General features: G+C 40.9%; 2 protein-coding genes across 2 annotated transcripts; both read right to left on the bottom strand.

The window, feature by feature from the left end:
• Positions 1-2,440: 2,440 nt before the first annotated feature.
• aurka (aurora kinase A) lies at positions 2,441-6,193 on the bottom strand. The gene is made up of 9 exons (XM_083667879.1): positions 5,867-6,193; positions 5,452-5,514; positions 4,968-5,271; positions 4,807-4,849; positions 4,475-4,666; positions 4,103-4,241; positions 3,724-3,872; positions 3,281-3,455; positions 2,441-2,951 (listed from the first exon to the last, which is right to left on the bottom strand). The coding sequence occupies exons 2-9, from the start codon at positions 5,509-5,511 to the stop codon at positions 2,760-2,762; spliced, it is 1,254 nt and encodes a 417-aa protein (XP_083524005.1). The 5' UTR covers positions 5,512-5,514; positions 5,867-6,193; the 3' UTR covers positions 2,441-2,759.
• A 496-nt stretch (positions 6,194-6,689) lies between these two features.
• prelid3b (PRELI domain containing 3) lies at positions 6,690-13,259 on the bottom strand. Its single transcript, XM_083668995.1, has 6 exons — positions 13,139-13,259; positions 11,697-11,865; positions 10,302-10,391; positions 9,932-10,002; positions 9,628-9,730; positions 6,690-9,171 (listed from the first exon to the last, which is right to left on the bottom strand). Exons 1-6 carry the CDS (start codon positions 13,168-13,170, stop codon positions 9,055-9,057), a joined length of 582 nt encoding a protein of 193 aa, XP_083525121.1. The 5' UTR covers positions 13,171-13,259; the 3' UTR covers positions 6,690-9,054.
• Between the last annotated feature and the right edge of the window lie 791 nt (positions 13,260-14,050).

Below are 14,050 nucleotides of genomic sequence, written 5' to 3'. Positions count from 1 at the left end.
AGCCCCCCATTAGGAACCCCCACCCCCCATTGAATTCTGCCACACTCAATTCGAGCCTTTCCCTAATGTTTTACATGCATTTTAACTGTATTCCTAATTAAGCAAGACTAATTTGAATGATTCAACGTCCGGAATTCAAGTGTCTGAATCATTAAAATATGAAGAGATCATAAAAGAAGAAAATGTGCATAAAGACATTTTTCATTCTGTGCAATCCAACGGGTCCTGTGGAAATGTTATAAAACCGTATGTGTAGTGTTATTGTGGTTTCAAAAAGATGGAATGTATATCTCAAAAATCGTTATCATATATCGTGAAAATGAATATTAAAGAATAAAGAAATAAGTGAAATTATATTGTATAAATGTGTGTGGTTTTATGTGATGAAAACGAAAACCGTGAGAAACATGTATTTTTTCTCTATAAATAGAATAAAACATGAAAAAAAAATGTTGGAGAAACTTTCAGAGATTTATTGCAGATATTCGAGCTCTTGTTCAATTTCAGTTTAAACTTAAGAAAAATGGCTTGAATGAATAATTGACTCGCCTTTATTATGGTGTTAGACTATTCGTACAAAACTAATTCGGTTCCACATTTGAGAACTTACGTGATAAATACCATTCCCAGTTAATTGTGGCATATAGTGTGTGTGTGTGTGTGTGTGTGTGTGTGTGTGTGTGTGTGTGTGTGTGTGTGTGTGTGTGTGTGTGTGTGTGTGTGTGTGTGTGTGTGTGTGTGTGTGTGTGTGTGTGTGTGTGTGTTTGAGAGAGAGCGCGTGATCGGTCGTTTTGTTTTATCATGATACTGCGTGTCAAAGCTGGATGTATTTTATATTATTTCGCGTAACAACATGGCTTATTGCGATAGAATAATAAACTATTAGCAGCCAACATCCACAATGCTTTAAAAAAGCACAGGGGTTTTCTATTGGATTGGGGATGTGAATGTGATCTAGCCCATATAGCCCATTTGCTTGTGCGTGCATGTATAAAATCAGAGGAAAGGACGTCTCTACATAACAGACGGTACAGGCCTATTTGCCTGATTTTGGCTATAGGCACTTTAGCAAATAGGCCTACCTGTTCACTGAACGTGCGTTTTTTTTGCTCAGAAACAACATCTGGACAGATTTTTATTTGGGAGGACCTGGACATTCAATCTCCATATGGTTTCTAATCTGTCGTTGGTAAGGTTTTACCTGATGCATAGGCGTGTGCAATGGGCCTAGGCTATTCATAGGTTACAATCAAGATATATTATAGGGACATAGGACCTATCATGGTCTACCAGTTGTAGCTGTTCTGGTCCAACAGTTCCAAATTCTTATCCATGAAATCAAACTGTCAAAGCAATTCAGCCAGTTCTTGCACCAGATATCTGCCTATATGCAGAGAGAACGGAGGAGATGTTGTTGTACGAACTGTGAGTGGAACGCGTTGCATGTTCAGGTATTCACACATAGATGCAATGTAAAAAGCGAATCTTGTTGGATTAAAACACAGTTATTACAATTAAAATTAATCTTTATTGGATTCTACATTACAGTAATTTTACTTTTTACCGTGATGAAAAATAAAACACAATTGTGTTAACACACCCAACTGAAGATAATGCATAGGCCGATACCCATGTCAACTATTTTATCTTTTAAAAACACGAATTTCCATACAGAATTCACAGTATCAATGGAATATAATAAACCAATGGATAGATTTAGAGGTCAAAAGGTAATCTCGGAACGCAGAATCAGATAGATCAGGCGTCAGATAGATGCATTGGATAAAACATACTGTACATCGCCTAATTTGACAAGAAAATGTAGGATGTCAGCTCAGATTCAAGTGTTACACACCATTGCCCAATACCTCAGAATATCCCTTTGGTTGCTCCAAAATTCTCTACATAAGACAGGTGAATATTACCATTTGATTCCTTGTCGTTTCTACTCGAGGAATCTACACAAGTATCACATTAGAAGGAGACCATTATATCCAATAATCCTAATAAAACACAGGATTTCTATTTACATTTTTATTGCATCTTCATCTTACAGTCGCAGATCGAAATAGAACAAAAGGCTAAGAATGATAATGAAGGAGGCTACGCTATTTTCTCCCATTACATTTCCCAGCATGGCGGTTCATGGTTGCAACATGAAAATGAGTAGAGCGACACCTAGTGGACATGAGATACGCTGAAAGCCTGGCCTTTCGACTTTCTAAAGGAATGGTGGTGCTGACTGCAAAACTCAAAATAGTGTAAGTAATGCATTTTGTTTCAAACACAACTGAATTCTAGTAACCTGAGCAGTAGGGTGGTTTTACTTTAACCAAAACATGACTGACTGGATTCTTTTGAATATCCAATGCTAAAGGGAATCAGCAATATTACATGGTGTAGCAATAACAAAAACTCACATGAAGGTGCCAACACAATCAACATTGCTTCAACATACAAAAAAACCCAACCATTTATTTATTCAAGTAATGTTTGGTTAGAATTCATAAAATTCTCATAATTATATCAACAGAAACATATTTACAAAGAGTACTTTAAAATGCCATTGTGAAAACAGGAAACAGCCAAGGGAGGCTGTAGAGATAATACAAGGACATAACAACATGCCGGGTGACGCACATAGAAATGAAAGGAAGTAATCCATTGTTTATCCATAGTGAGCAGTGGTTTTGGGCAGATGTCAGGTGTGACGCATGGTGACCCAACAGAAACGTGTAGGTAGGAACTCTTCTCATTTACTAGGGACCGGTGCTGGGACTAGGACTGGGACAGGGAGACAACATGGTCGGCTGCTTAGAGGAGTTCTCCACCACCCAGGGGTGGCTCAGGACCCCTTGGATGGGCAGCCTGTGCAGGGGGTTGTGTTTCAGCAGCTTGTTGATCAAGTCTCTGCTGCCAGCACTCATATGAGCAGGGTAGCTGAATTCCACCTACCATGAATGAGAAGACTGCAGTTAGATAAATCGCTTTACAATCAAACTCTACTGGATCAAAATAGATTGTGAGCAGGAATAACGGAGATGGCATGTTTGTAGACCAACACCAACAGCTCTACTAGACTAGGGTTGGGGTAAATTCCATTTCAATCAATTCAGGGAGTTAGCCAAGTTCCAATTCAAAATGTCTCATTGAAACACAGGGGACATTTAGAATTGAAATTTCAGTTTACTTCCCGAATTATAAACGGAATTGACTGCCAAACCTGGTAGACACGGTACCACTTCCACAGCTCCCTGAGCCCCTCCCAGGCGGGCCTCACCTTGGATATCTTGCGGTAGGTGTCCTCATGGCTCTTGGTTTCAAAGGGAGGACGACCGACGAGGAACTCGTAGCAGAGCACTCCTAAACTCCACAGGTCAACCTTCTCGTCGTGAGTTCTCCCTTCGATCATCTCTGGGGGTAGGTAATCCAGGGTTCCACACAGGGTTGACCTCCTACAGGATCACACACAAACAAAAAGGGAACAGATAGAACATTGATTTTTTTATATATATATATATATAAAAACATTTAAACATTTAATAGGGTAATAGAGCAAACCGCTCATGTCAAGCTTTAGGCCCTATAATAATTGGCTTTAACTGTTGTGGTGCTGGGGACACTATTGTATACACATCACCTTCAAAGGACTCGAAAAGCCAATTTCACTTTCACATTTCCTTTCTCAAAAAACAATTGATAGCAGGTGTGCCATATTTGTACCTGGAGGAGGGCGTGTGCACAGACCATCCAAAATCTGCGATCTTCAGCTCCCCGTTTGCACCCAGTAGCAGGTTCTCTGGCTTGATGTCCCTGTGGATCACCTTCTTTGAGTGGCAGTAGTTCAGGGCGTCTGCCAGCTCCATGATATACTAAAAAAAACACAAAAGGTCGGCCCATGTAAATCTTCAATACATGACACACAAGCCTCAGAATATGTCATGTGGAAGTATTGTCAATAGCTGCATGTTTAGAGAGCAGCTGAAAGCATCAAATGCAACCAGAAAAACAGTATCACTCTCCTGTCAACTCGAGTTGGTGATAGTGATCTTAAATAAATCTGAACTGAGAGAGACCATGAAAAAAAAAAAAAATCCCTTACCGTGGCGCTCCGCTTTTCATCGAAATTGCCACACCGCTGCAGTTCGCTGTACAACTCTCCCTTGGGTGCAAACTCCAGGATGAGGTAGACACGAGAGGAGTCATGGAAGTAGCCGTAGAGACGTAGGATGTTGGGGTGCCTGTAAGAGAGAGAGAGAGTTCACAAAATCAGCAACATCATTCACACAAACCCTTTGATGGTCTGTGATAGCCATCCTGGCCTAACTCATACATCCTAGCTCCAAAAGGATTGATTAGGTATAGACAATATGGTTAAATGATCCACCCTGCCTTCGCATCTTTAACACATTGCTTATACCCAGTCAATAGGTAGGGGCTAGGGCCCAGTGGGGATTCAGCACATGATGAATACCTGAGATGAGACTGGATCTCCACTTCTCTCCTCAGTTGGTGCTCCACTCCTGCTTTCTCCAGCTGTTTCTTAAAGAGCACTTTCAGGGCCAGGATGAACATGGTCTGGCGCTCCCTGGCCAGGTAGACATTGCCGAATTTGCCCTTTCCTAAGGGGCGACCGATGTCAAAGTTCTCCAAGCTCCATCGCTTCCTGAGAGAAAGAGAGAGAGGAGTTACATGCCACTCAAGAATATGACAAGAGCATACAATATGACAGAGCAGAATCGTTATTTCAACATGATGAGTTTACACAAAAAGTAACTTCCCCTCTGGCCGACTACATGCACTTACTTTGATACAGATGCATTTGTGGATTCACTCTTAACAGGTTTGCCTGAGGGGGGAAAAAACAAAATGAACAAATGTAAGAGAGTGGGCAAAGACATACAATGCAGACAGTGCGCATATAAACGATTCATCCAATCCAACTACCAAGTTTATTTCATTCTTACTGTGTGCCTTTTCCTGCTTGGATGAGTCTGTCCCTTTGGTCAATTCTGGATTTGCCGTCACCCCATTGGTCTTTGGCTGGCTTTGGGTTTGAGGCTGGGGTTTAACAGGGTTGACATTCTGAACGCCAGGAGGGCGCCCAGCCTTCAAAGCAGGGGCTTGAACCACAGGTTTCTGTTGGGTCATAGGTCGCTGTATACGCTGCGGTCCATTCAACACACCCAAAACAGTCTGTGATGGTGTTGTCACAGGGGGCTTTTGACTGGTCTGTGACACTGGAATCCGCCTTGGCCCATCACTGTTAAGCTGAACATAACATATATTATTCAAGTGACAAGCAAAACAATACAATGCAGAAAACACCCAAACAAAAATCTTTTGCAACTACACATAAGAGGCCAGTACAGGACTGGAGACTTATCTGAATGGTTACGCTGGTTATCAGTTATAGCTAAATAACCATGAACCTTGCACTACGTGAGTTACCTTCTGGTCAGGCCTTTGTGGTCTGTAGTCCTTTGTCAATTTCACTCTGGCAGGATCCATATTCTGAGGGGCAAATAATGTAAAATGTGGTTAGTTGTGTATGCCATTGATTTAGCAGAAGCTTATCCAACGCGACTTACAGTACATTTTTTGTGTGGTCACTACGGGAACCGAACCCCCAATCTAGGCGTTGCGCACAGGATCAACTGACAGTATCTGTATTGTTAACTAGCTAAGCAAATAGCTTGTTCGCAACATACAAAATCGAGAACGTTAAACCACATTATCAATACCAATATTTGAAATACACATTGGAGTCAGCCACCATAATTCATGTCCTATAAAAGCTTAGTAGCTAACGTTAGCTAACTTTGTATATAACCCTCCAAAAGCAGCTAGCTAACATTTGACTCACAAAAAAACGTAGTTTCAACGACGGCTCAATAACCAGCTGCAACTTCTGCTCCGAATCGGTCTTCGCAATCAAAATGTCTATAAAAGCAATCAACTAACAAAAGCTAGCTCGCTGCCCTCCTCCGTCTCTTGTCTTCTTGTCGGATTTTCCCAACTAACTCGGTAGCTAGCTGGCCAATTAGGAAAATCCGATAGATTTGATTACCAGGCTACACATGAAAATTCTAGTAGATCACTAACTTTATTTTAATGTTTTGTGGCTTCTAGCAGACCACGCGTATGTTGGCTTTTCGCTATACTTGTTAGCTACCTAGCTACTTCTACTAGCAACCCACATTGCCTGACTGACTGCTGCTGCTGTTTGTTTAATTTCAAACATCCCTCTTTTAAATACCTTTAAATATACTAAGCCCGTGGTTGGCTGATAGGCGACTCTCTCCTCGCTTCCATTGGTTGACGCGGCGATTCTCACTGACGTTATCGCATTCTGTCGAAATGCAATCTGGGAATTCTGTATTCCAGTCCAGTAGATGGCGCTAGGGAACTGTCAACCGCTCTGTCAAACGCTTTGCCAGGCAGAAGAAGATCTCTTGCAGCGGTTGCTTTTAAACTGAGTCAGTTTTGCAGAGGCCAACCAGATCCTAGTCTAGTACCTAGGGGTAAGGTCACCCTAGCCTTTCCCTGTTCAACCATGAATTTATCTGAGAGAGGAAACCAAAAAAGGTAATCTATAAGCACTTACAGATATTGGGGAAAGTTTTCATAAAGCCTATAAATGGCACACTTTGAACTTGAAAGCAAACACACAGCACATTAGTTTTTTACATGACTTATTCTTTATTAGTAATCAATGTCTGTAAACTAACACGCCTGGTCTTCAATTTTGTCAGATCAGGAACTTGAATTACAGCAGCATTTCAATCCATATCACCTCAGTCCCTACATAGTATTGGCCAGATGTAGAGAATCGACAAATTCTTTTTTAATTTCAAATAAAAAGCACCCCCAAAAAACATTCTCTACATTGTAGAAAGGTTTGACTGTTAATAATAAACCATGCCATGTTATTTTCACATCAGGTTCAATCAAAACACGGGTGTTAATATCAAAAACAATAATTTGTCATTTGGCAATTTTACAGCTTAGAAATGCAGCTCTAGAAAGGTAGAAGTAGTACACATATGAAGTAGTGGACTATCCAAACTGGCCCTGGCTTTTGGAATGCATACATTTCAGTTGCTGTAGCATCTTGCCCTGACATTTCTCCATCAACAACACTAGTTTACATCATAGATCAGAGAAACATTTTCACAATAGATAGAAAAGACATGATTGCCTCCAAATCATATGGTCTATAGGTGAGGTAGTACTCTAGGTACTGGATGTCCCAGTCATTAAGTGCCACTGACATAAGTACCATTTGTTACCACTGAATTAAATATATCTATCCCTAGCATCATATAAATATATAATAAATAATATCTCTCTCATATGTCAAACATAGCATAAATACGTCCATAACATGCTGAGGCTAAGCAGTATGGCACATTCAATCCAAACATAAATGAGTTTGACATTTCACCCACCAGACTTTTGGAACTCTTGGTAGAGAAAGGTGAAAGGAATCACTGTGTGCTAAAAATGTATTAATTATGGGGCCTTAGAGTTCTGAGAACATACAGACATTCTCTGGTTGTTGAAAGGCTAACGAGTTGATTTTAACCAGCTCAGAGGCACCCAAGAATCATCCAATAGTAACCCTTAGTGACAAAGCATGTAACATAACACATTTTTTGGAACCTTTTTTAACTTTCAATAAATATACCAATTCAATATTGGTAACCGTAATTGTTAACCGTATGCATGAAAAGAAAAGAAAAACTCAACCTCTCACCATCCCTCTAGCAGGTGCAAAGTCTTTACACATCATACAAATGAAATGGTCTGAGACACATGTTGAAACAGCTCTTGTTCTGTCACAAAGTGATTCAACTAGTATTCACTCATTGCTGCTGCTCTGTCCATCACTTTCATTCATCTCATAATCGGAAAACCTTCTTAATCTACACCATAGGTCAATGGTTTAGCATATGCAAAGAGCATAGCAGAGGGTTAAACCAGTGTGATAATTAGGCAAGACTGTCTCCAGCCATGCAGTGTGTTTCCAGTGTAAACAGAGGGACTAGTTCAGCTGATGTACTGTCCTGGTCCGGTTATCACATTAACATGTGAGTGTGAACATGTGAACTTTCAATGCAGCTGCTGGTCTTGTAACTGTAAATAAGTATTTCGCAAATTTTAACTCGCACTGGTCTCATACTTGAACATAAAGCTTAAGCACAGAGCTCCATTCATTCACACGATGTTGGAGATCCCCATCGTTCCTTAGGTTACACATGATCAAAAAGATCAGGATTACATTGTTCCCTTCGTTTCAGTGTATACTTAAATAATAATAATAATGTTATTATCAATAAATAATAAATACAGTACTAGTATTCAAGCTTGGGGAGGCAGATAGAGGCTGCAAAGAAAACCATATTGAGAGTGTGGCTCATACAACTCAGCTGGAGGAGGGAAAGTTCATCAACAAACCCTCCTCTCAATAGTGGCCTGCATAAGGATGCGTTGATCCTGTTATCATTCTTCCACAAACCTAGTTATGTCTGCCCGTGTGCTCCGACTCACATTGTGTTCGACTATTAGAGCTCAACATAGCGAACATTCCAGGATATTCCCCACCCGCTATCCATCTGATCTCACAGTTCACCCACACGTATAATACCACAGGGTGCTGGTCCAAAAAACAGAATCACTGCAGGTTGGCAAACGCAAGTGCGGGTGGACGAGTAGACTTTGGCACCTTCCATCTTATTGGCCGCTTCCCTCCTCACCTGGAACCTGAACGGGCCACCTCTCACTATGCCCCTCTGAATACAGACAGTCTGGCAGCCCCCTGAAACTATTACCCAGAATCCCTTTATGTTGCCATCTGCTAGTATGTGATATCTAATGTAGATAGTACTTCATAATAAAAAAATAAATAATAATAATAATGCACCCAACCTATGGATAATGAGGAAGCATAGAGCAACATAAAGGGAGGCAGTGCTGGCATTAGATAATGAGCAATGTTCCCAAACAAAGCTTAGAATGCGGAGGGGGGGGGGGGGGATTGGGGGGTGTTCATCATTTCTCTGTGACTGCTGCAGCCATGGGCGTCCGCATGGTCCCGCGAGCTGTGGCTGCCAGTTCTTCAATCTCTGCATTGAGTCGTCGGATCACCCACTCCATGGCTTCACGTCCCTGATGGGGGGGAAAAGAAACAGAATATATGGAATTACAAAGGTGAAAACAACTTGCACTGTTGTCAAAACAGGCAACACCCATCACTCCAAAAGTAAGAATTGACACCTGTTTCATAACAACAGTATTAGCACACGGGTCAATTTAATAAAACACCATGAATGCTGTTTTCTTAGGGAAGACTAAAACCATACTGTCCGGCAACCAATTAGTCAGAACGACAACTTATAGGCTACTAGGGAAACCTAACCCCTTAACAATGCAGATCATCTCTATAGGATGATTTTATTGTTGCCACAACTGCGTCTGAGAGACCAAGCGTCCCTGTCTGCTGTAGGATGCAGACAGACAAGGATAGAGGGTGCTGGGGGAACGAACACAAGCTGCTCTGAAACCTGCAGAGGGTTTGTCTTACTAAGGTGGAGGGAAGAAAAGCTTTTCTGAGGGTTGACTGACCTTTCCTGCATTAGCAGAGATGGTGCTGGCCATCACCCCCTCCAGGTAGCTACTGAGGCTGACACCCTTCACAGAGATCAGCGCCTCTTGAGTCAATATCGTCCTGCAGAGACAGGGGTTGAGAATTAGGATGTCAAATTCAACAACAGGTTTGCAGAGGCACACTAATCTATGACATCATGAAAATATGAAGACTAACAAAATGGCAAATAATCATACTGTATATATTATTATTATTATTATTATTATTATTATTGTTGTTATTATTATATAAACGTGCGGAACCATGTTTGTAAAGGCTTACTTCTCTGGGTCTTGAGGGTGTGGTTTGTATGTGAGTCTTTCGTCCACTGACACCATGTTTGTGAATGTGATCTGCCGTGGGAACAACAACAAAAGGGACAAGCATTCAAATTCAGGTTTTGAATTCATTCAACTGTGAACACGAACATTCTCATTCCACACAGTCACACAGACGTGCTCAGGACAGCTTAGGATATTGGTGGTGGTACATTCGGAATAAAACATGTTTTGTAAATAGTGATGGTTTTGTAACAAACTCTTTCTCTCACTAATGCAACAGCTGTGGGTCTCCAACTAGCCTGTTGTACAATAGCCTATTAGGTACGTGTTGTTTTGAATTTATGACAACTTCTATTCAGGATATAACTCACATTTGAAGATTGGAGTTCAAATGTTTTCTCTTTAGGGTCCACGACTGAGTGTTCCTGAATATAAGTGCACGTTCTTGAGTTGCCAATGATCTGGAAGAGAGTCAAGAGGGAAACAGGTTGAACATACTGTACATGAAACAGCAGCAGGCCCAGTATCAGTCATCATTCAAATGTCAAGTACAGAATGTGCCTGAGATAAACAAACTGATCTCGATGTCTCTGCCTAATGGACATATTAGTTTGACGTTCTTTTGTACTAAGTGAGGCATGCCTGAGAAACATGCCTGAGAAACAAGTGATGAATGCGAAAGATAATCTGCCTTCCCATAATCAGCTGAATATAGGCCTAAGACATGGCCTCCTTCCTCCCAACAGTAAACCCTGGACCCGAGTCTTGAGGGTGACATTTCATTTATTCACAATATGGTTCTTCTCTACACTCATATTCACAGCTCAGTTTGTGGCAGAGATTACGCTCCCAAGTCTATGACCTGTCAATCATCAGGGCAGTCACTTAGGGTTTAGAGCAGTTATTAATAGACGTCTCACACAACCTCCCCTGACCTGGTCAGGATCTAAGCCAAAGGCTGGACAAACGGACTGAAGCCAATTGGTTAGCCGGACTCAAAGGACGAAGCTGATTGGTTAATGTTTGCACAGGTTGGACCGTGACACAGAAAACTAAAGACTATTAGGCATAACTATTTCCAACAAGAGAATAAATCTAATACTAAAATTAAATCTATAATTGTAACGCTGAGGGTTAATCATCTTTTATGTCTAGTCATAAATTCTAATTCCGGCACATTGAAGAATATAAAAATTAAGTAAATAATAGCCTGAATTTACATACATTTTCATATTCGTCAATGTATTCTACCACAGTACATGTGCACTGGTAACCACAATTTGGCAATTGCTCACAGCAAGCCTTGAAGGCAGGCATAGGTTAAACAGTTACATCATAGCAGAGGGCAGAGTTACAACACTTCTGCACCACCAAGAATAGCACCAGTTTGCTCTGGACAGCATGTGCCTATCACACAGCATCGTGTGACTATGTCATACTATGTAATACTATGTAATACTCTGGAGGGATACCCACCACACAGAAAGGCAGACCAAAAGAACTACTAACAATTCTACAAGGGACCATCTCAGATCATACAACCCTATTAGGCTACAGCTCCCTCTAAATTCATATATATATATATATATATATATATATATATATATATATATATATATATATATATTTCATATTTCTACAGGACTTTCATGTGCTTTTCATATGAGTACATACATGTTATGTTCTTCCTAATCTCTGCAATTAGGCTACTACATCTCATAACATCTGAAGTAAAAATGCTAATATGAGAAATCTGTGGTACTCACTGATTTGACAATGGATGGTAGTCCCCACTCTGCACTGAGTAGTCTGTTGCTGTGCAGGCGTCCGTGCTTGTCGACGCTTCGGTCCAGGACATCGACTCCGAACACACTGGGGTTCATGGGGTTGGGATACTTCTGCATTGCTGCCTTGGTCACCGTCTCCCAGGGGTGGCTGTGTGGGGGAGAACAAAACAAAATATATATTTGTTATTTCATTTTAAAAAAGGTATTGAAATGATGCAATAAAACAACCTAGTACTAGAGTACTAGTAGTGTATGGTTATGACACCTTGGACATACAGTATACCATTTCCACCTGACTTAGTGTGATAGTATTAGTGATAGTGATCATACTTGCACAATTTAGGATAACATATCGGATGACTATGTTGGATGATCCAACATAGACACAAATGGAGTAAAATGGACATTAGTATTGTCTATATCATACTTCCATGAGGAAACTTTTATTCTTTGTAGAGTAAGCTAATTGTGATTGAAGCAGTTCTTGCCAAACTCAGATATCTTGAGCCAGGTAATGGTCAAACTCCTGCAAGATCTGAAGAGGTACCACCACCTATGCAGTAAGATATCACTGATTTTAACAAACACAAGTCTGAGATCACACGTCAGGCCAAAGTAACGTAAGCTGTAGCTAACGGGGATCATCATATAGGATAACTTGGTATCATTCGTGAAAGTAATTTAGAAATGTAGAATTTGGCCATGACGTAGAATGAAACACCACCTGTGCGCGCAACACAACAAGGATTAGTATTCTACAGCGAATTTGGGGAATCGCGCCAAAGGGATCTAAAATGCTACTCTCTTTTCAAAATACAGAATGAACCATCCATATGTGGTTTCCATGGAGACAGCCAGAAGCCATGTGGTTGCCGGCTGACGCATTGGAGGCGCGGCAAAATGTAGGGGAAAGGTTGCGCAGTGCTAGTTAGATAGGATAGCTAGCTAACGTTAGCTGGATACGCAATCTCTCTACTGTAACCTGCAACCCCGACCGACACTGACAGGCATTGTGGCTAGAGTCAAAAGATCAGAGATGCCGTACCTCGCTACAACCTGCCAGAAATGTCATAGGTTCAGCTTGAATGGAAAGGTGTATATATTAACATCAACAGTTCAGTTCGTTGTAAACCACAGAAATGAATGGCTAGTCTTGTCCAATAGCTCTCGTGTCGTGAATGAAATCAGACACAAAACCCTACCAACAGCAAAAGCTAGCTAATAATCGTTCCCCACTAGTCAAAGGAATAGGCATCTATTGAGAAACATGGGACAGCTAGCGACATGGTAAATCAAGTCATCTTGCTGTCAAGCTGGTGTCGGCTAGATTAAGACCATTGACAGGAGGAGGAGGGGGGGTGTCGAAGCTAACCGGTTTAGCAAGCCAGCTAACGATTCTGATCAAAAAATAAATCACTCACTTGAATATGTGTTCTGATGTCCAGATCTTCATGGCTTAACCGTTTGTAGTGGGTCTATCAGGAGTGGATCAGCCGGTGGGTGCAGTGACAGTCACACTGACCGAAATTAGCGGTCTACATTCAGTAATGAACCGACGCAAATCAAATCCCCTCCCACCACCGACGGTGTCACATGAGTTTGTGTTGCGCACTTCCGCCGCATGCCAGAGTCCTGTGACAGATGCCATAAAACCAACTAGGACATGTTCCATTGGCTTGAGACAGACAGAACGAGTAATTCATTTATGAGAGAAATGAATAATACCTGTCATAATCATCTGGTCAAATAAATATAACATAAAACTATCAAACATCATTTAGAAAACAGTCTCTACATTTTCTATTATTATAAGAAACGGTAGTGTCTGTAACTGTCACAATGATTTTCCATGTTGTTGTTGTTGGGGATTGGAATTTCTCTCTTTACCCTTCAAGTGAACTCTTGAGGTAGAGAGGACTCCTCTGTCTTCAAGTCCAAATTTGGTCAATACTTGTTTTACTAAATCAATTCTAGGTCCCAAGATTAATCAACAAACCTGCTATTGGACCAACGTTGACGTAGATGGTTCCATTGCTCAACTTTGTATTGATTAGCTAGTGAAAGGAATAAACTTTCACCTAAATGTGTGGATGTATGTTTAATCGTGATAGGCTGATAATGATTCCTCCCTTAAGGAGGACCTTTGTTAGAATGGAGTAGAAAAAGTTAGTGCTCAGTTAGTTGAGCGGAACATCATGTTATACTTTGTATGAGCTCCCAGATCTAATTAGCTCCCAGATTAAATTGATTTTCTTTCTCACTTCTTGACTTTTGTTCCTTTTACTAGGAAATATTACCTCCTAGGTTCTGCCTATTCCAACCGTTATTTATAT

This window comes from Argentina silus, assembly GCF_951799395.1.
Source record: "Argentina silus genome assembly, chromosome: 4".
Lineage (NCBI taxonomy): Eukaryota > Metazoa > Chordata > Actinopteri > Argentiniformes > Argentinidae > Argentina > Argentina silus.
This window is presented reverse-complemented; position numbering and strand designations above follow the sequence as displayed.

Excerpts from the sequence above, each read along its gene's own strand:
- aurka (XM_083667879.1), bottom strand. The coding sequence starts at position 5,511 with ATGGATCCTGCCAGAGTGAAATTGACAAAGGACTACAGACCACAAAGG. Across the intron at positions 3,456-3,723 it reads GTGCACACGCCCTCCTCCAG|GAGGTCAACCCTGTGTGGAA; the intron begins GTACAAATATGG and ends GTGATCCTGTAG. Across the intron at positions 2,952-3,280 it reads CCTACCGCAAGATATCCAAG|GTGGAATTCAGCTACCCTGC; the intron begins GTGAGGCCCGCC and ends CATTCATGGTAG.
- prelid3b (XM_083668995.1), bottom strand. The coding sequence starts at position 13,170 with ATGAAGATCTGGACATCAGAACACATATTCAA. Across the intron at positions 10,392-11,696 it reads TACCATCCATTGTCAAATCA|ATCATTGGCAACTCAAGAAC; the intron begins GTGAGTACCACA and ends ACTCTCTTCCAG. Across the intron at positions 9,731-9,931 it reads CACCCTCAAGACCCAGAGAA|GACGATATTGACTCAAGAGG; the intron begins GTAAGCCTTTAC and ends CTGTCTCTGCAG.